This window comes from Suillus subalutaceus (genome assembly GCF_016647625.1).
Source record: "Suillus subalutaceus strain FC151 chromosome Unknown DFJ58scaffold_25, whole genome shotgun sequence".
NCBI classification, from domain to species: Eukaryota; Fungi; Basidiomycota; class Agaricomycetes; order Boletales; family Suillaceae; genus Suillus; species Suillus subalutaceus.
Window position 1 is genome coordinate 264,147 of NW_024540274.1, and position 20,461 is coordinate 284,607.

At 47.4% G+C, this 20,461-nt stretch overlaps 7 protein-coding genes across 7 annotated transcripts; 2 read left to right on the forward strand and 5 right to left on the reverse strand.

Annotated features, from left to right (window-relative positions):
* Positions 1–492: 492 nt before the first annotated feature.
* DFJ58DRAFT_775187 (uncharacterized protein) lies at positions 493–3,418 on the reverse strand. Its single transcript, XM_041389420.1, has 13 exons — positions 3,105–3,418; positions 2,998–3,057; positions 2,870–2,942; positions 2,533–2,821; positions 2,455–2,479; positions 2,265–2,353; positions 2,133–2,216; positions 2,041–2,082; positions 1,675–1,919; positions 1,442–1,624; positions 1,290–1,381; positions 999–1,240; positions 493–961 (listed from the first exon to the last, which is right to left on the reverse strand). Exons 1-13 carry the CDS (start codon positions 3,296–3,298, stop codon positions 744–746), a joined length of 1,836 nt encoding a protein of 611 aa, XP_041246585.1. The 5' UTR covers positions 3,299–3,418; the 3' UTR covers positions 493–743.
* Positions 3,419–4,981: 1,563 nt separating this feature from the next.
* DFJ58DRAFT_775194 (uncharacterized protein) lies at positions 4,982–5,711 on the forward strand. Its single transcript, XM_041389421.1, has 2 exons — positions 4,982–5,422; positions 5,473–5,711. Exons 1-2 carry the CDS (start codon positions 5,043–5,045, stop codon positions 5,651–5,653), a joined length of 561 nt encoding a protein of 186 aa, XP_041246586.1. The 5' UTR covers positions 4,982–5,042; the 3' UTR covers positions 5,654–5,711.
* Positions 5,712–6,995: 1,284 nt separating this feature from the next.
* On the reverse strand, positions 6,996–8,293 carry DFJ58DRAFT_775198 (uncharacterized protein). The gene is given in 4 exon segments (XM_041389422.1): positions 6,996–7,151; positions 7,205–7,440; positions 7,460–7,657; positions 7,705–8,293. 4 exon segments carry the CDS (start codon positions 7,920–7,922, stop codon positions 7,138–7,140), a joined length of 666 nt encoding a protein of 221 aa, XP_041246587.1. The 5' UTR covers positions 7,923–8,293; the 3' UTR covers positions 6,996–7,137.
* Positions 8,294–8,926: 633 nt separating this feature from the next.
* On the reverse strand, positions 8,927–10,562 carry DFJ58DRAFT_725280 (peptidase C14, caspase domain-containing protein; the record flags this gene model as incomplete). Its single annotated transcript, XM_041385215.1, has 13 exons — positions 8,927–9,006; positions 9,062–9,080; positions 9,131–9,202; positions 9,252–9,469; positions 9,536–9,562; positions 9,614–9,700; positions 9,758–9,794; positions 9,853–9,903; positions 9,958–9,995; positions 10,045–10,107; positions 10,161–10,221; positions 10,276–10,364; positions 10,433–10,562. The coding sequence occupies 13 exons, from the start codon at positions 10,560–10,562 to the stop codon at positions 8,927–8,929; spliced, it is 972 nt and encodes a 323-aa protein (XP_041246588.1).
* Positions 10,563–12,645: 2,083 nt separating this feature from the next.
* DFJ58DRAFT_839320 (caspase domain-containing protein) lies at positions 12,646–14,575 on the reverse strand (the record flags this gene model as incomplete). The annotated part of the gene is made up of 16 exons (XM_041392514.1): positions 12,646–12,672; positions 12,731–12,751; positions 12,807–13,005; positions 13,056–13,101; positions 13,151–13,169; positions 13,220–13,291; positions 13,348–13,547; positions 13,598–13,624; positions 13,675–13,731; positions 13,784–13,820; positions 13,876–13,926; positions 13,980–14,017; positions 14,068–14,130; positions 14,190–14,250; positions 14,304–14,389; positions 14,443–14,575. 16 exons carry the CDS (start codon positions 14,573–14,575, stop codon positions 12,646–12,648), a joined length of 1,137 nt encoding a protein of 378 aa, XP_041246589.1.
* A 503-nt stretch (positions 14,576–15,078) lies between these two features.
* Positions 15,079–16,444, reverse strand: DFJ58DRAFT_725282 (uncharacterized protein; the record flags this gene model as incomplete). The annotated part of the gene is made up of 3 exons (XM_041385216.1): positions 15,079–15,958; positions 16,056–16,090; positions 16,163–16,444. The coding sequence occupies 3 exons, from the start codon at positions 16,442–16,444 to the stop codon at positions 15,079–15,081; spliced, it is 1,197 nt and encodes a 398-aa protein (XP_041246590.1).
* A 2,106-nt stretch (positions 16,445–18,550) lies between these two features.
* Positions 18,551–20,310, forward strand: DFJ58DRAFT_715221 (lariat debranching enzyme, C-terminal domain-containing protein; the record flags this gene model as incomplete). The annotated part of the gene is made up of 8 exons (XM_041384107.1): positions 18,551–18,556; positions 18,603–18,793; positions 18,847–18,930; positions 18,979–19,100; positions 19,151–19,236; positions 19,291–19,788; positions 19,839–20,169; positions 20,219–20,310. 8 exons carry the CDS (start codon positions 18,551–18,553, stop codon positions 20,308–20,310), a joined length of 1,410 nt encoding a protein of 469 aa, XP_041246591.1.
* Positions 20,311–20,461: the final 151 nt, after the last annotated feature.

Below are 20,461 nucleotides of genomic sequence, written 5' to 3' on the forward strand. Positions count from 1 at the left end.
GACTGTACCAGTGCAGGTCAAAACCTGCTGACGACAAGGTTTCTTTTCTATCGGAATAGTACCTTGAAGATTCACTCATGTATATGCTGACGATCCATCTTGTTCCTTATTTCTCAAGACGTCCACACGCTCGTTCATTTGAGTCTCTCTCGTTGCCTACACTTGTTCTCGCATGTCTGCGCTCGTCCATGCATGTTTTCGCTGGTGTACACTTGGCGCTGTTTCATTTAGGCCTTTACGAGCCTTTGTGTACCCAGCGCAGGTATATATATATATTTCGCTTATTTCATTTTCAACTCTAGCCACTCATTTGCATACCCATAGTGTATTATTGTATATCAAGCCTAGGCCGAGCCTGGCCAGTTCTGGACCGTCGAGAGAGGGCCCGGCCTGTGATCTGGGTGGGACTGAGCCGCCTTGCACATCACTGTCAATGTGATGTACCCCAGGCTAGCCTGCAGCGAGAGCATATATTAAGAGGCCATGGTTACACGGGAGGTTCAGAAGATGGTGGGTGAAAAGTGTAAACTGATCTTATCCATGCCCCGCCATTCGTAATTTTGCAAGGCCAGTTGAACCGCCAAAGCTGGATTCAACAACGAAAAAAAACATTGATTAAGTGTTGGTACGGACTCCCAACGTTACTCGAAGAAACTATGGTAAGCTAGGTGTATAATGCTCTATCGATGCGATGTGACATGGGCAACATGGAAAAGATCTCTAGCACAAACATCCCATCAATTTCAAATGAATCCCCTATAGCCCACCCCTACCTCTGATACCGGGGTACGTGTCGTGCCATTTACCTCCCCTGATTCAGGTCTCTGGGTCACGGTGATCTTAGGCGGAGCCTGCCGGCTCACTGTCGCGCGCCTAAACGAGATGAGGGGTACATTTGCCCGAGTCATCTGGGTGTGAGGTGGTGGTCCGCTGCGTGCGCTGCGAACAGAGACAACTGAAACTCGTTTTCTTCGTGGTGGCAAACCAGCCGCGCAAACGAGAAGCCAGACCATAACGCTTATTATCCGGGCGCTTGTTGGTCTCTACGCTAGTCGCTTTGCTGACCAATTCCGGCTGGTCTGACTCCCACCACCACGGCGCACGCTTATCGGATGCCGCAGATATGCACCAGACGACGAGCCCGCAGACAGTAAGTAGCACGGCGCCGACGATGGACCTGGAGACTGCATCTCCAGGTTTACACCATTCGTAGGAGAATGCCGCAATGAAGAAGAGCATGCTGGGTTTGAGCTCAGCTGGCGATCGTCTAGAAGGGATAAATAACTCACCTCCACATGAGCAATGCGTAAGGGAGACTGTAGATGATTGCCAACTTTTCCAGACCGTGTTTTCCGTCATTCATCCGTTGCAAAAACCTTGACTGATGATGTACAAAGCCCAATGAATAGATTCATAAAGTGCGCAAATGACAATGACTCACAGCCTCAGAACCACGATCCCTGCCAGTGAGATCCAGAGTAATGAACGTCAGACCCAGAGCAATAGAGCCGAAACTAAGAACCAGCGACATGTAACTAGCTATTTGCGTCGGGGAACGCCCGGCGCCAGAATCAACTGTTTGGATTGCCAGAAAGCCAACATTGGCACCAAGGAGCACTGTCCCCTGGAGAAATCCACGTCAGAATAATGCTGTGAGAGCGAAATTCGACTCACAAGAAGGTTAAGGTTCTGGAGTTGCCCATTCAGTCTCGTGATGAATATCTTCCACTCTGAGGTACTTGCGAGATCGTCTACAAAGCTGGTGTGCAGGGATCTCACGTGAGCAACGGGGGCCATGCATAGGAGTGGAGCAAATATAGTCATGTAAATCGATGGCTTGTAGCTCCAGCCGCGCACTGTCTGGTCGACACTTAACCGAGCACATGGTTGACCATGGAAGTTCAGGTACTGGTTGCGACCTGAGGAAAATATTAAGAGACTTGTGATACTAGCTTGGTTGAGAAGCTCACAGAAGGTTTGCATAAGTCGCCCTGTTCGTTTGATCAGCAGCATTATCTGAGACGGGTGTATCACCCTCACCTATGATGACCACCGCATGCGCTCTGTCGCCGGTTGAGTTCACTGGGGATCCAAATTACCACAACGAACAGGAAATATAAACGTGGCATTACCTCGTATCCACTTCACAATTTCAAAGTACTGCTTGAGTTCATCGGCGCTCAACGCTGCTGCAGACCGTGTGGTTGTGAGGTGATCTGAGGATGTGTTCAGATGGTGAGGTATGTCCGTGGCCAAATACTAACCGCAAGTGGCATGGAGCATAAGTTCCTTAAGCTCATCCAATATATCTTGCGCGACTGGGCAAAGGTTAGGGAACATTTCCCAGTGCTTCCTGTGGAATGACGCTCGTTAAGTTTTGGAAATCTAGACTAAGATTGTCAGCGAGAATTATAAAACAACGCATCTGAGACGTACTTTGGTAGTGATACACACCAGTATTGAGCTTGAACTGCCAGTCCTGCAAATTTTTGATACCATAAGACCAAAGGCTCGCCCACAAAATGCACTTACGTTTGTGAGATAAAGCAGTAACCCCCCGACATTCCCCTAGCATATCCTCCGCATCATATTCATCTAGCCAGAAAAGGCATCTCTCCGCGGGGTTGACGAAGTAATAACAGCATATGATATCCGCACACATCGCTTTCTTCGGCTCAAGCACTAGTTCCACATCGTCGTAGTCAATATCAATCTTCTTGTTGTCAATGGCGAGGCGGAGTTCACCACGAAGATAGTTCGAGAAGTAGACGATATCGTGCAATACCTCCGGTGAACGGACATCTGATTCCGTGTATGTTCTCTGGAGTCGAGTTGTAATCATCACACACGGGGAAAAATCGTCACTCACTGTCTGTTCATGCAGGAAGTAGCGGGCACCTTCCGGGTGTACATGCGCCGTCCAGCCTACAGGGAGGTTTCCGCTAAAATCGAGAATATTAGTGGTCGTAATTAGTGGTACAAATTTGTAAACTTCACTCGTGACTGGGGTATTGGACCTGGTAAGCTTGGATCTTGTAGTCAGATATCGAAGGATCGCTAATGCAATTTCAGTATCCGTGTGCGATATTTGTAATAATGCGTACATCATGGCAAATTCCCTGGAATGTCGATCAAAACGCTTGACTCCATTCGCTGACATCGGAGCAAAACGTGGTCCAGTACTCTCACTCGAATGCGCATGGCTCGAAGATGAAGCGCGCGGAACGAAAATAACCTGCGAGCCATCGGCATCCGACGCCAGAGCTGGGGCGAGGGTAGCGGAAGATATGGCACACATATTCGATGAGCTTTCGTAAAGACTCGCAGTGGGAGAACGAGGGCGCGGGGCTTGCCCATCGTGTTTTCGATACGAATTTCGACCAAGAGAAATATTTGACTGGGCGCTGCCTGGTCGGCTTATGGGTTCACGGTCTGGGGAGTTTGGCACTTGCAATGTATGCCGACGGGGGCTCAGAAAAGACCGCGTAGTAGGATATGGGTCATCCGAGCTACCACCGAATGTAGCTGCACGAGAAAGAATAGGACGTGGAATGAAATCCTCTGGTGACACAGGCGTCCGCTGGTTCGGAGAAATTTGAGAGAGTTCCGGGTAGCCACTCAGAAAACCCTTGTTAAACCTGGTGTTCACAGAAATGGGAGGACGAGTCGTGGTCGTAGGGAGAGCGGGAGTAGGTGGTATGCGGTCGGTGACGAGCTCCCTCATTTCTGGCGGACCCGGCACTGTCAAATGCTCATGACTAGACATGGCTTCATGAGATGTCTGTTGCCTGGTTGGGCGGGGACGGGGTATTACAATACGCGTAGGTGTGTCATAGGGAGCATCTGATGGGGAACATGGTTCACTGGGTCTGTTATCAGGACTCGAGTTCGGCGGCAATTGACTAGCGCAAACGTATCCGCCGATTGGCTGCAGAGAGCGAACTTCAAACGCTGTTTCCGGCGCCTTTTCTGCATCATCTTGAACCCGTGACGAGTGACGAAAGCGTCGAATAAGGTTGACGAAAAGCTCGATTGCACGGCTCAGAAATTGGTGAAGGTGTGTAATGGATGAACATTGTTGGAAGTAGCGTTGTATACGCATAATGACAAGGGAAAGTATCGAGTGTAGCTCAGCGCGTAGCATCTATTAGTAGATAGAGGAAAGAAAAAGCCCAGTGCGTACATGAGGAAAACCAGGGATACGTAGGCAATGCTACGGACTCCGCGCTGTATCATTTTAGAAAGACGCATGTTTTCCACGAGGTGATTCAACAAGCGGATGTTAACCAACAATCACGACCGCAGTTGTAGAAAAAAAAGGGGGTTACTCTGTGAAAGCGAAGTGAGTGTGAGTGCGGAAATTGATCTGATACCGTCATGAAAAGTGGGGTTCAGAATAATATCACTCTGTGCTGATTCAGGAGGTAAAGCTGTGGTTATCTACCGTGTCCTGAAAGTTGAATGTCAGGAATGGGAGGCTAAAATCACAACCTGTCTCCACGTATCAATCGTCGAGCGGCCTGTGACAGAGTTCTCGAGGCAGTTCATGTGGGCACACGTGCAAACAATGCGCAAGACTTCGACTTCCTCGAAACGTCGGAAAGGGCATGGATCGATAGCTCGCAGCACTTATCGAGAGCCAAGTACCCGCCATCGCCTCAGTGGAATTTCCTAATGCAATCCGATCACTTGACGCATGTAATCGACAAGGATCTAGAGTCAATTGCTTGCGCCTTGATAATGGTGCGAGGTAAGTCCGATCAACCACGACCAAGGCTAAGAAATCACACCATTGGCTGTCAGTCGCTACGCACTGGGTCTCCATGAGACAATCCCACATCACCTTGGAGTAGGAAAGTATTACCCCAAGAAAGTGCATATTATGATGCTGTATACATGAAAGTTTACCATGTGGATGAAAGTTTGAATACGAGTTTGATGCCAACATCCTTCGAGATCGGAAAATGCCGCATTCGCTTAAAACAGTTTGTCCCTTCGCTCCTGGACCTGAGGCGTATAGAGGCCTCAGTCCACAACTCGCCATGACCAACAGACACCCATCATCCACCAACTCGCATGACTACGTGTATGATTTTTCAGACCATGTTCGCCGTAAACACGGCGAACTAAATGTAAATGACGGCCTTGAAGCTGCCCATCGGATACGTCTTCCCATACCAGATATCCGGTTCGAACAGACATACCTTAGCCGCGTGCAGACGTGCCTTCATGTAGAAGAAATAGCGGGAAAAGGAGGCGGTGTCGACCCTCCATTATCTACTGACGACTCATTCACCGCCGCTACACACGTTTCACCTGTCATCACTTCATCACAACAAATTACACGCATCGACTGGGGAAAACTAGCTTGGGTCACGGTTCGCGATCAAGTAATTATGCCGTTGTTGCAGGGGATGCTTTGGTGTGTTATATTTACTGTAATAAACCGGGACTTGATGGTTTCTGTTGTAGGGGTGTCGTTGGAACATACTACCACCCTTTTGTTGGTGTTATGAAGAATAGTCTTCGTAGTAAACCCGCTTTACCCCTTCCAGTGGAAGGTGAAGGCGTGGGATTGTTAAGGAGCTGGGCAAAGAAATTGGGTCTCGGCCAGCTTACAATTGGACCTGTTAGCACAACATCAAGGCTGTAGTTTCCATGCATTTGGCGAATCGTGACCTTCCATCAATCATCAATGTTTGCATACTGTACGTGTCCGAATCATATAATATGCCAGCGCGCCACATCGCAGGAAAGGTGCGTATGACGAAGCATGTCCAACATGGGGTCACTGACTTCAAAGGCCCGAGTCAATCTGATGCCAAAAAAAAGCTTGCATACTAACAGGACACTGCCGTAACTTCCTTCACGGAATCACTCCAGACTTACTAGCCCCTCGGTGTCCAGCACTTTGAGTACTCGTCTTATGCTTGGGATGGTGTTAGAGCGATGATAACCTCGTTCACGGGGTCTTGTCACATATCAATGTCCGATCACCTTCCTAGGGAACAACGAACCATGTCCGCGGGCAGGTTTCCAATGCCAAATTGATATCAAAGTTTTTGGTGGGAACGTTCTCGAGTACACGACACCAACTTCACGGTACCGTACAATTTGGGCACCAGCGAGGCTTGACGAGTAGGACATGGTTCGTTCATTCCAACAATTAAGGTGACAATTTCGGCTCACAATTGCATATCACGGACAAAATAGCATCTGTTCCTTCACACCGGATCCAATCCAGCTCTTCGCTCATGAAGGTGTAGATGAAGTTTACGTGAGTGACAACTCGGCAAACCATTATTTTCGTGAATTCCGTCATAATATAATTGTCTCTTTAATTCTAAGAAGTCTTAGGGCTGTTCAGGACTGGGCAGATTCCCGGCAGAATCCCTGACACCAGGATTGACATCGATCAACCGTCAACGGATCATTGCGAATCACAGAAGCGTGATATAATGGAGTCTATCTGCGACGAGTGCGCATCGTAATCAGCCTCAAATGACCGCAAAGGCTTTATAGCACCGTTGTGAATTCGATGTCTGTGTTGGATGTTACACTTTTCACTAGACACGATATTCGCGGGCTTCCTGCTGCGCCATATATTCATTCCAGGCAAAACCGTCAACCCTGATTGATGTTGTGCTCATTCGGGGCTTGCTCGTGGCACCCTTACTGTGTCAAGAAGGTTGTAATGCCATGCGTTCTTGATGCGTAGTGAGCATGGCGCCGTATGAGTGTCACGAATGACGTAAAAATTGAACCAAGCTGAGAACGCACGATTGTGAGTTGCCCTCGGCGATCGCCTGACACGAACCGGGAGGTTTGTTGGATGGTACCACTGCAAACGGAAGTAATTTGGAAGCAAGCGAAGAACCGACAGGGCCACTTGCATCCCAAAGTGAGAGGTTTACATAAATAGGAGGTTGAGGTTCTCGAACGAGGCATATATATTCTCGGGAGATTGCAACCACGGCATATATCAGAGCATCTACCTCCGTTCACCTTGCTTGCGGTTTCATTTTGACGGCTTTTTGAGACGACGAAAGGGTATATTTTATAAAATAGAAATAAATGGCAGTACGACCGGGGCTCTATCGACGGTAGGATGATCCAAGGTTGTGTTCTGAAATGTTTTTATTGGAAGAACCCTAAAATCTCGTCAGTTATCGTTGATTACTACAGTTTCTCAGGAAATACTCACAATATTGAGCAGTGTATTTGACAGTAATGTTCGAGTCTCCTGCTACACACTTTGTGGGCGGCTGACCTCCGTTGGTATCCACCCTGAAAACCTCGACAGCTAATTCTCCCTCGACAGCTTTGACCATCAAGTTATCAATGTTGCTCGAGTTCGAGCTAGGCAGGTCGCCAATTTTAGCACCAATGACATAGGCATTTGAATTTCCAGCTGTCACCCCCAGATGATGTGAAGTCCCACTTTGGAGACAAACCGGACCCCACAGGGTTCAGAACATAATAGTGTTGTCCAAGCACGGTAGAATCGTGCGTGAGCCCCATCATGGTGATGACTTCCTGAATCGTTATACCAGTAGTAGCAGACCACACATCATAAACCGTGGTTGGAGCGCTCTCGAAAGTAGGAGTACCGTATAAACATGAGCTATCGAAAAGTTCTGCGACAGCTCCGACAAGTCTGTATGGCGTTAACAATGGTGTTGGAGGAACAAGGCTTGAACTCACGCGTATGTGGATTCGGTGGCATTACAAGTGTAGTTTTGAGTACCAACACCAATGCCAATGAAGCTCGGTGCATATGTAGGCGCAATGAGCTGTGTCTGATTAGCAGGCACCTGGAGTCTTGCACAGGATAGGTCACAGCTCGTGCGAAGATGCCCTTTAGAGGGTAATGCATCAGCATATCCTAGGATAACAAGGGCGAGGATGCTGAATGTCAACATTTCTGAAAATTGTGGGATGAATCAGTGAGGGTAATTGTTGAATGAATGTGTACTTGGCTCTTGGTTGCCCAAAAGCTCGAGACCTATTTGAAGGGAGTACTCGGAAGGTCCAAGCCTGGTTGCCCACAACCTGAAACACTTTAACATCAACGATAAGTCGGCACTGCGGCTGCGGTCGGTCCAGGTTGACACGATTCGGCCTGAGAACTTGATGTAATGATTACATGCCAGCAAGGCTGGCATTGTGCGCAGACTCACAACTTCAAGAGATACTAGTCGGTAAACTCAGACTCAGAGAAGCGGATATACCCACGCAGTGTCACGTGTAGTCGCGACATACGCAACCCAGAACCTCACGCCCGCCCTACAAGTATACGTACAACATGTAAAAAGTTGAACACTAAACCCATTTTTCGGTTATAAATTGCTCAGGTCTCGATGGTTTGATGGAAAAGTGGGTATTATTATCTGGCTAGGAACACCAATCATACAATACGCGTTACTAATATGGTGCCATAGGGAATGCAATTACAACTCGGGACCTCGGGTTAAATAAATTGTCAACTTGGCCAAACTATAAAGAGGTAGATCAATTACAAAATAATTCAAGAAATCAGAAATCCTCAGAAAATGGTGTCGACAGTCTGATTCATGTCCTGCACACCGGGGGTTAGCTAATTGGTGCGAAACATTTTAGGAAAGAACCAACTAATGGGTAATGGCTGGCGTACTGTCGTCGGGCTAGTCAGACACGAGAACAAAAAAGTAGCTGAAAAGTTACCCCTGGGTTCTGCCAGTCGGTTCTCGCTTTTGATGTGCAGCGAGCTTTTTGGCAGTCCATGTACTCATCCAAGTCATGGATGACTACCTCCGTATTGTGTCGGATGATTGGCCTTGTCTTCTCGCGAGTCATCCTATCAGCGACATCAGTGGCGCGACGGTCGGCAATCCTGAGCTGCAGCCGTTTCTCGTTCAATTTATCCACACAACTCCTTGGGTATTTGTCAGGAAGATTCAGGTAAAAGATGGAACCCGAACTTGATGTGTGTGAGCAAGGTGAACAACGATGGTTTGGGATCTTGTGCTGTGTTCCAATGTATGTGTTCATGTCTAAATTTCAGGTTTCGAAGCATACTCACATACACATTCAATGAAAAACTGCAAGGAGCATGTTAGGGAGACCAACCAAATTAATGTGGAACTCGCACCTTAGTCACAGTGCCACGAGTCTCATTGTCATCATACGCATATTCATTATCACGACACGCCGACAATGAAACCTAGTGACGTCGCCGGTAAGTAAATCAACCAGGACCAAATCATACGTACTACATGCGCTGCTTCCTGCTCTTCTGGTTTCATATTCTGACAGTCACCCGTACACTTGAACAAAGAGACTGGGGACAAAACCCGACGGAGAGCAGCAGGTGAGTTGTCAATAAACATGCGCGGAATCCAGCTGGGAGATTGAGGTCGCATTAGAATGCTGTTTAACGTTAGTGAAGGATTCCCCGCACGGCCACGCGGTAGAGGTTGTTGGTTGACGACTGCTGATTGATGATCATACAAAATCGAGTCAGACATTTCAAGGAAAGAAAGGGCGGAGTACTCACGGAGTGTCCTTGGCCTCGACACGAAACCTCGATCTTATGTCAACATACGAGAGTATGACACAAACCAACTCAACATACCCGGCAAGAAGCGCCCCGTGATTGACTTTCGCCGAGTCCTCACAGCATCTCCAGACAATAACTTATTGCACTTGTAGTGTTCCAGGTCTTTTGGATTCTAATCAGATCGGATATTTGCTAAGTAGTAGGACCACTAGCACTGACCCAAAATTGTCTCAGAGTGGCATGAATCCCACAGTGCCTGTCTCCCAAAAAGACAATGAGCTCGCGTTGCACGATGCCTTGGAACCTTCACATACGAAAAGTGTACAGCCTCGAGGTAAAGGCTCTACCAGTGCCTTTCTTAGTTTCTGAGAATGCATGATCAGTCCAAAATCAAGAAACAACGTATGAGAGAGTCGTACGTTATCAATAATATAGCAGCCAGTGTACGCGTATATGACTAGCAAATATGATCAAATGCGAAGAGCGAACGTGGCTATCAAATATACCTTCGTCCATTCCATCTGTTTCCGTGTGGTGCTTGCAAGTTACTTGGCTTCCGTGACCGGAATCTTGTCCATTCCATTCTGATTACTTGCGAACTGACCAGACACTTCTCACTTACAATAAAAGAAAAAACAGTCATTTGCGGATGCATTTGTAACCATTTTAGTGATTTGCTTGAGCTGCCAAAGGGTAATTTAGTCACTTCAGCGAGCCTTGGTCATTGAGTGCCTTACCATGTTATCCCGTGAGGGCCAGAGATGTTTTGGGAGCTTCACATCATCCTTCATCAAGACAACATTCGCTTCAGGGTAATCGAACTTATCTGTAAACATCGTAATGAAGATCCAGATTCAGAAGAATAATCCAGGCCCAAGAGACGGTACGACACACCGATAAGGAGGCGTTTGAGCGATTCAGCGTCCTCGTGGGCATGCTGCAAGGGAAGGAAGCCTTTTTTATTCACAGATTGGACTGCGATGAGCAAGGCCATCTTTTTTCCAACATTGGTAGAGTTTGCCATAAATACAGCAAATAGAAGGTGAAACGTTTCCAAAAGGCAAGTGATATGTTCAAGTGATCGACCAGGATCGACCGCAGCAAGATAAATGATCGGCAGTTGTGATCTATATCTTAATCGACTGCTAAGCGTTCCGACTAAGTTATCGACACCGATGAAGTCTGCTTGACTCAGAACGTTGGAGCGAGGTGATGGAGCGATGGGGTCAACAAGTAATAAAAGGTCCAAGAAGAATCAGAACTCCTGTGACATAGGATTTATACGAGTCAAGAGTCAGAGCAAAGCGGTGTTCGTAGAAAAGTTGGGTTTATACAGGCTTACACGATACAGTGTTGACTCATCGGGAGTCAGCACAGTATTGCTGTTCGTAGAATCGTAGAAAAGATCTAGGTTTAGACCAGTGGCAGGCTTTCCTGTCATGGGGCACAGGGAGGATGACTAAGTGCATGTCACGGCGGCTGTGTAACGACCCTGGATAGCGCGCGCTCGCCTGTGTGTATCAACAAGCGGAGGCTGTCGCTGATGCACGGGGAGGAACCGGCGGGAAGGGAGATGAGGGGTGTACCTAGAATAGACAGGGGAGCAATATATTATGGCGTTCCGAACACGGAAACGTGTGCCGTTTCATCGTGAAAACGTCCAAAACCGATACTTACCGTACACCATGAGCCCACAAGGTGTGATTTTTCATGGGGTGGGCAAAACTGGGCTCCTCCCAAACATAGCATGCTCCATGTGATGAGCTGCCAAATTCCTTCTAGACTCTCGTGGGGCACGCCGTAAGTACTCACCCGAAATGCAGGAACGAGTTCTTTTTTCGTGGTCGAGAAGTGCGTTTGGTGTCGGCATTGACGTGAATCGGCGCACGGAGACTCACTAGACGTGTTTTTGCAATAAAAAGATCGCGCCGAGGCGCGGGATGGATTATACGGACTCTACATAGCTAACCACAATTTTTCTGCATCGAAAACGATGCGGAAACAAATGTTTTCCTCCTCCCGAACCAGGTTTAACGTTATCATGGAATGTGGTTTTGGGAACGTCACAGTCACGGTTTCCTTTTATATTTTGTGTTGATCTACGCAAGACCCCGAGGAGCCCATTCTCGTTATGTAAGTTCCAACAGTTATTCTTTCGCTGACTCCGTCCCAACATGAGTACTGCATCCGCTGCTCAAGCGCCCACTCCTCGACAAAACTCATCTCCCTAGGTTCATATAGTCCAAATTCTAACTTATCCAAGCGCCCACTGAACAACCGCACTAATCTCAAACACGCCGTCGGTCCGCACGCATTGGCCTCGGCCCTCCACTCATTCACCGCCTTCGACATCAACCATGCGAACGTATTGACGCCGCCGCCTATGTAGGACTATCGACCTTTATCAACATACTTGTATGATCACATCACACATATAATTTGTTAATACAATTTGCCCCGCTTGACGCCGGGCAATGTATCATTCATGACAAGGTGCTGAAGGTGTTCAGTTGATCTCGAGTGGGAGAGACATGTTAAATAGTGCATGTTCCACGACAGCGGATCTCATGGACATCTACCACACTTCATTTTCTTACTTCTACCTGCAAGGAAATTCCAACACTTGGTTTATTTTTCCCCCACCTAGATGCAGTTATTAGCGCCGATGGCCTGTTTTCAGTCGCATACTCCACTTGCTGCTCGCCACTTCCCTTCTCTTGTGCTACCCATATTTACATTCAAGCGATCAACGCATTTTACGTTTTTCCAGGGGCAGTTGGTTACTCAATGTGACGGCTGGCGGGTTCGTCAGGTTGCCTGAATGACTCAAGCAAAAGCTATGGCAATGACAGTTATTACGAATAAGAATATGTAAGCTGTTAAGCTTTTAAGTAGAATACAATAGGATCAAGAGTTCGAAGGAGAACTGGTGGGTATTGTCCTGAATATGATAGGTTGTAAACTGTGGTATTTGCTCGAAAGCCAGGGTATGAAGAGAAAGGTTCCCGAAGGTCCTCCCAAGCAAATTAATATTTAATCAATAAGGTAAATGTCAACCGTGACCAGCGTATAGTAGCTGTGCCAGCCAATACAGTTCGTCTTGTGCTTCAGAATTCAATGATCTGCGACATATCCTGAATCACACGAACATGAACATGACACTCAATACGCAAGCCATATTATTAAACTCACCATGCGATAGTGGCTCGAGTACTGCACGAAAAACAGGGTAAGTATGGCGAACATGATAAAGCAACGGCGAACGCACAGAAGGCTGCTGAGAGCTCAAAGTGGAAGTGTCATTTCCGTCATCGACATTTCCGTCATCGCAGTGACTATGGTGACCGCATTTGTGCCAATCCTCGATTTCGACTTCATTTTCCGACAGTCTCTGAAGATGATGCGGGTGATTAGATGTCTTACTGGCCGGTTGTATGCGCCTGCGAGTAATGTCGTTGACCTTTCCCCTGTGAAATGCTCATTAGTGCGCCGCAGGAGACAGGAAAGTGCCACCCACCGTATGTAGCAGAGTAGCTCGGAATAAGAAGGTCTAGGATTGTGCTCTAAAGAGGATGAGTTCTAGGGTTCTCTTTCTCTGAATATGCCTCTCACCAAGGTGGTCGATGAAGAACTAAGCGACCATTAGTCAGACTGGAAATGTTTAGAAGAACTGAATATTACCTTCGTCACAGTTTCACCCGTAGCGTTGTCGTCATATGCCAACTGATTATCCTTGCATGCAGATAAGGAAACCTTGGGGGCATCGAGTTCAGAATATATCAGAATATATCAGTCGGAGAAACACGCACGACGTAGGCCATGACCTGGTTCTCGGGGAGCGTCATAGGACAATTAAATGAACATGGTGGCAAGTATGAGTCAGGAGAAGACACTTTGCAGAGATCCACGCCGTCAGTTTCAGATGATACATTTCTTGATTGAGAATCATCCTTTGATGAGAAACGACCATCGCAGCTATCCTTCAAGATGTTGGAGCTGAGCCTCTTGCCTGTGTAGCGAATGTTTAGATGATGGCGAACAGAGCGACAAAATACCCACCAAGGCTCTTGGTTTTCCTTGCCAGACCTGAAATCATCAAAATCGACTTAAAGATACAATAAAAACATGACTCTCACCTGACAGGACTTTCAAAGGCATCCGCCATAACCCGTTGCAATTGAAATGTTCCAAATCTTGGATGCTCGCATTAGTGCGAAAACGAATACGAACTTTAGACCTACGCACCCAGCACTGTGTGAGAGTGGCAACAATCCCACAGCGCCTGTTTACCAGACGACATCGTAAGTAGGACTTAAAGATCAAATAGGGATGCGCACGAAAAGCTTGGCGCCGTGAGGCAATGGATCAACAAGGCGTTTTTTTAACGTCTTGAGATCGTTCAGCATCATGAACCAGACGATGATCATGACATGAGACTTACATTATCTATGATACGCTTCCCCGTGTAGGTGAGGATGGCTGTATCAAAGATTTTAACATAGCTTAAAGGAACGAGACTTGGGCACTACCTTCATCCTTGTTGTCGGGTTCAGTGTTGTGTCTACAAGTCACCTGGTCGCCATGACCAGTGTCTGATGGATCATCAATCATTAGCGCTCGAAAATATAGTACGTTGCAAGAGCTTACTTACAGTAGAAAAAAATCTGGTCGTATTGGGATGTGCGTTTGACAATAAGGTCAATCTCGCGGAGCTGTGCTCTACAGTTGGATATGCTATGGAAAGTACGTAACTTGGGATGCTCACTATGTTTACCCTACTAGGATATAAGTTTGGCAAAACACTGTTACTATGCATCATAACGATGATGTTTTCCGGGCGGTAGCCACGAACTAAAGCGATAAATTAGTAATTCGACTTTTCCGTATAAAACGTATATACATACAGTTCATAAGGAACTCTTTCATTTTCGCCACATCTGTGTGCGCTTGAGGGAGGTTGGGGAAACCTGTTACTTTGTCCACACCAATAAGGAGTGCCCTTGAAATTCCTTCGGGCTTTGGAGGAATGTTCGACATATATAGACTGATCACTGATGAACGAGGCCGAAGATTGATATACCGGTTACCAGATAGTATATGCAATAATTTAAGGGCCTGATGTCCCAGTGATTCGATGACTAGGGTAACTTGGTCGAGTCAGATATTAGAAGGGGATGAGGATGCAATTTGAGCATGGCGAGAAGTTTATTTATTCATTGTGAAAGACACAGCAGCGCACAGCCAAGAGCTGTAGAGCAGGACACACCATGTGACTTCCAGTATATACAGGACATATGGCAGTAAGGCAAGTGGTCAACGTAACGTTCAACTCGAAGCACTGCGCTATCACAAAGTCCTGAGTGGCTGACTAAGCCATGTCCCCTGGGCCCTGGCAAACGCACGGACACGAATTACGTAAATGTTGTGCAACGATGACTTACTATCCGGAGTGATATGATGGAAATATTGATCGTTTGAGATGTTAACAGTGAGTTCAGATAGTATAAGTCAAATTATCCACGAGTCCGAACAAGTCGCGATCAAAGCTCTGCGCCTCGCATGGCAAATTCAGGTTCCCAAACGTCGCATCCAACACGCGTCAGCCATACATCTCGCCTCTCTCTCACCCAGCGGTGTAGAGTTCGGCAATTTCTACGCTTCTCCTCAGGACACGCACACTCCCACCATGCTGGAGGTCTCCACGAGCCTTCGTGTGGTACTTTGGCGGTAGTATCAGCCTGCCGGCTAAGACCCGCTCGCATGGACGCGGGGAGCTGTGCCATATTTGCTAATTCAAGATGAGGTTCATCCAGTTGTGGGAGGGTGCGGAAATCTGCAGCAAATGCAACGACGCGGATTCGTTGCCGGTGAGATAAATCCGGTGCTAGCAAGGCGATGATTTCCTGCTGTATTTCCTTAGGCAGTTGGAAGAACATCGAGGGCGCGGAAATGATATCTGACTTGACACTTGCGGAAAGCCGATTGAGGGCGGAAACAGAAGCAAAGTCAGGAGCACCGCCATGTAGGTCCCGCATGCCCAACCGAAGGAATAATGCACGGCTGTACAGCAGTAGCGCGACAGCTTGCTTTTTCACCAAGATTTTTTTCGTTAGGTTCCTCTGGGCCGCGTCGTTTAAGATCCGCCAACCCTCTTGCCACGCAAGAGTGCGCTCCTCGCCGTCGCCATCATGCTCATCAATATGCAGGTCATCGAGATTAACCCTGAAAAGGCTGTAGTTCTCGCGCTCGATAGCGCTGATGATTTCGCGCGCACCGGGCAGTGTCAGGCTGTTCGCGTTGCACTGCAATCGATCCAGTCTGCAACGCGATGACGTGACATATTCAATAATGGTAGGGACCACGACGCGGGTAATATTGGTGGCAGAAAGGCCGAGTTGACGCAGATACCGCGCGTTGAGGCTGGGAAGGAATGCGCGAATGAAGGTGTCAGAGAGAGAAGCCGTTATGGATCAGCTGGAGCGTGCATAGTCTTGAGTTGTTCAGTGCAGTGGTGAACTGTGCGATGACATCCGCATTAGTCGATAATGGGTTCTGCGTTAATCATGAGAAAAGTGTCAATCTGAGGGACTTTAACAGGAGAATACCGGAAGATTCCGTACTCACACCGGACAAACATAGTTCCCTGAGCACATCATTGTCCTTGAGGAACTTCGATACAGCAAGTAGACCCTTTGCGCCTATACCGTTCCTCGTGAGGTACAGCTCTGTGAGGCTGTTTTTGCATCTTCGACCAGCAGGAGAGTCCAGAAAGTTGAAAAGCTGTACGCAACCTTCATCGCCCATTGAACTGTTTCCGATATCCAATCTATGGACAATCTCACGGCGCTGTATAGCATTGATGATATTCCTTGCAGCTTCCAGAACGTCAGCGGCTATTCGGACCATGGAGAAGCAATGAACACGAGGCGCTCAGTGCTCACCAATGGTTGATGCAAGCCTAGCACTGACGCTCTTCAAGCGCTGATGATTGACAGAACGAACAGTGGCTGGATCATCATCATAATGATGTCGAACTTTTCTGGGAAGATGGCCTGAAGTGCATGATACTAAGTAATAGGCTGGTTGAAGGTAACAAGATCGCGTTTTCGATTGTGGTCACGCTGTCTGGCCCTTACATACTTCTGAGATCGGAGATGGTAACCCGGGTGAGAGTCGATCTATTGAAGGCGCTGTCTCGTTGTACAATTTGTACTTACCGGGCTTGCTGTCAGCTATCCTAGAGTTGATATTCCATCAGAATAGACCAGAATCCAATCCATCGCATCGTGGTCAGGTTGAACATGTACAGCTTTGTTATCGCGGGGCACGGGGGCATAGCTTGACATGTACAAGCTTGACAGCTTCCCACATTCTACATGTTTTTTGGCCTCCGCTTTGAATTTGAATCCCAGTTAGAATTCATCTGGAGCCCGTCAGATTTTGTACGTCTTCCCTCAATTGCAACAGAATTCAATGATCAGAGACTTTGGATCGTCATTTTCTGCTTTGTCTCTTTACCTGTGTGAGGTACGATATCGAGGCCATTGCCAAATGATATGGCACCATTCTGAGGCCGGTATGTTGGTCTGGCGGCTATGTGTACAGTCACCAATTGAGTACATTTGCGGCATGCCTCGCCTCTTCCAAGCTGTGTAATTACACGTTACTAACGATTGTGCATAACTTGAGTTTTGTGTGCTCATAGCTGCTCCTGCGCTGTATTCTGTTCTCGCAACATGTTTAATTCAGTTGCTCTTGCGCATCTTTCTGACAATATCATATGCAATTCCAGTAACGCGCGTCGCAAACGCACATTCAATGATATTCATGACCCTTTCTTGTACCACCATCATGACCGACAGTCATCCTAGCAATATCCCGCTCTTTCCACTACACCGGTACCACAGTCGCTGATCTCCTCGGCAAACACAGACTTTCTTCGTCGAACGATGCGAGTTTGTTGCCTTGTGTTGTGCTCCGCAAATGTCAAGGATGAATACATTCGAAACAGAGCGTATATATGCTCGGTATGGTTCGGGCGCTAATGAATACCACGAACGCCAAGAGGTTCCGACCGACTCCTGCCCAGCACGGCTGGTGAGTGTAATGCCCTGTTTTGTTTTCCGACCTTGCAAATATTTTCCTTCAGGAACTCCGCGGCCGATGATCGCTGGTTGAAGTGGTTGATGCCAAATGGCTCCTTGTCGCCCGAGAAGACACGTCAAGAGATTCCTTTCATTCTCATGTTCTGATCTTATTGTACTAACACTTACTACAGCGAAACTACAGCATCGAGGCCTAGTAAGTATTACTGTGACTATTACTATCCCTATTTTCGTGTGTTATGTCTAGGTTGCCGACTGCGTGTGGATGGTCAAAACTCTTGCGAAGTTCTCCGGTGGTCCACTACATTAGCCAGGCACTGGGTATCGTCAGCAGGCGGCTAGGAGGGAGGAAGCAGTAACACGGACAGGCGTGCATGCGGGTGGCCCATTTTTACAACTATTTTGTTGTTTTGTGATCCTCGAAATGCATTGTTTTCCGTCGATTTGCGCCGATACATTATGAGAACCGCTGGATGCGAGCTATCTATTCAAATTTAACTCCTCAATTCTTAGACTGGCATCGATCGGCGTCGCTACCAGTCGTTTGAGACGGAACGCACCATTTGTCGACGCGACGCTCATCGTGATAGTACGGACACGGAACTTTTCAGAATTTATTGATTTCTGTCAATCTCGTGCAAGGGCGTCCATCCGATTTTCGCTGGAACATAACCATGAGTAGCTAGTAATAGTATTTCATGCTCGCCTAAACGTTCATCGTCCTTCAAATTCACACTGTACGCTTTGTATTATAACGAAGACTTCCGAGTTGCACAGCCACAAACCTCCTGGACAATCTTATTAGTACCTCACCGTGACCTAGTCTTAGCCAGACCTATAGAAGAAGGGAATCGCTTCAGAATACTAGGCCGATCTCAAAGAGGGAGCGTTCACTTTCTTCAAGGCCATGAAGGTTGAGTCTCGACAGTCGTAGTAATTATCCACTGACATTCTGATAGATTGCAGTGGAAGGATGCAGCCATGGCGCGCTGGACGCGATCTACCAGTACCTACGTGATCTGGAGGCCAGGCACAACTATATTATAGATTTACTTCTTATGTGCGGGGACTTTCAAGCTATTCGCAATCACAGAGACATGCAATGCATGGCTGTACCGCAGAAGTATAGGCAGCTAGGTGATTTCCACAAGTACGTGCCAATACCCAGTTAGTACAATCATGCATTGATCCACTTCTCTCTAGGTACTATACAGGAGAAAGGACCGCTCCGGTGCTTACGATCGTGATAGGCGGGAATCACGAGGCGTCAAATTACATGTCGGAACTGTACGCACCCGCTCCGCAAGTTGTCTGTATCCTTATTCCCTCTCACAGGTATCATGGTGGGTGGCTTGCACCAAACATATACTTCCTTGGGCATGCAGGATGCATCCAAGTGAACGGTATCCGTATCGCTGGCGCGTCTGGAATCTTCAAAAGTAACGATTTCAGCCTAGGTGATTCTCCAATTACGTTCTCGGGATACTCCAGCATTAAACACACGCAGGTCTTTACGAAAGACTGCCTTACGATCATGGCTCCATGCGAAGTATATACCACATCAGGGAATTCAACGTTCGCCGTCTGTCTTTGGTCCGTGAATTTTAGTCTTTGCGAGTTCTTGGTCTCACATCGGATGCATCAAAGCTGTCCTCCCCGGATATATTCCTTTCTCATGATTGGCCTCAATTCATCGAGCGACATGGTGACACTCAGGGTCTTCTTCGCCGCAAGCCATTTTTCAGACAGGATGTACAGACGGGCAACCTGGGTTCCCCTCCTTTAATGGGGCTCTTGCGGACACTGAAACCAAAATGGTGGTTCTCAGCGCATTTGCATGTTCGCTTTGAGGCTACCGTACAGCATGAACAATCTGGCACCGGATCGAATTCTCCATCCACTACTTCGCTGCCACAAAACCCAGATGAAATAGCAATTGCAGATGATGATTTCGATGCAGATGAACCTCAGAATCCTCCAATTGAAACTCGTTTGCAAACGACTTCCCACAACCCTGATGAAATAACCCTAGAAGAGGAAGAAGAAGAAGTTATACAATCGCCTCCTGTTGTTTATCAGCCACAGTCATCAGTGACGAATTTCCTCGCATTGGATAAATGCCTGCCAAAACGAGAATTTATGGAGGTATGTAGCTCTGTGTTGATGGAACATGGGTCTGCTAATTTCTAATGTAGGTCATCGATGTGCCTACCACATCGGATGATTCTACCATGCCTGGACAACGCTGCTTGCCGAAGCTCACATTCGATCCGGAATGGCTGGCAATATCACGCGCTTTCCACCCATTCTTTTCCACGAGGCGGCGTCAAGCAGATTATCCTGACGAAGCAACAGCTCGCGCGAAGGTTGCCGAAGAGATGGAGTGGGTCAAGTCGAATGTGCACAACAACGATGCAAATTCCTCTGATGGTCCTCTACCTGGAATCCGATCCATTTTGGATTGCCAGACATTCGTGCAGAGCGCCCCTGGTCCTGGAAGTGAAGGAGCTCAAAAGAATCAACAACGTGAGTGTACTAATTTCTCGAAATATCTTCAATGACATTGGTTGCACAGCACCTTGGTACACTAATCCTCAGACTGCCGCTTTTTGTGATATGCTTGACATTCAGAACATGATTGATTTCTCTTCTGACAATCGGGCCTAAGAAACCTCTTGATAGCATCCACAGAAATACGTGCTCACAGCGCTAACTAGGGTTTGTGACATCTAAGTTAGTATTATCCTCCCACGCCATGTAATTACTTATCATGTTCCTTCATCACATCAGGCACTGAATATCACATAGCACAATACCC

Coding starts and splice junctions, on each gene's coding strand:
- DFJ58DRAFT_775187 (XM_041389420.1), bottom strand. CDS start 3,298: ATGTGTGCCATATCTTCCGCTACCCTCGCCCCAGCTCTGGCGTCGGAT. Junction 2,943..2,997: donor GTCCAATACCCCAGTCACGA/GTGAAGTTTACA, acceptor TCTCGATTTTAG/CGGAAACCTCCCTGTAGGCT. Junction 2,480..2,532: donor TACTGCTTTATCTCACAAAC/GTAAGTGCATTT, acceptor AAAAATTTGCAG/GACTGGCAGTTCAAGCTCAA.
- DFJ58DRAFT_775194 (XM_041389421.1), top strand. CDS start 5,043: ATGACCAACAGACACCCATCATCCACCAACTCGCATGACTACGTGTAT. Junction 5,423..5,472: donor TTGTTGCAGGGGATGCTTTG/GTGTGTTATATT, acceptor TTTCTGTTGTAG/GGGTGTCGTTGGAACATACT.
- DFJ58DRAFT_775198 (XM_041389422.1), bottom strand. CDS start 7,922: ATGTTGACATTCAGCATCCTCGCCCTTGTTATCCTAGGATATGCTGAT. Junction 7,658..7,704: donor GCCACCGAATCCACATACGC/GTGAGTTCAAGC, acceptor AACGCCATACAG/ACTTGTCGGAGCTGTCGCAG.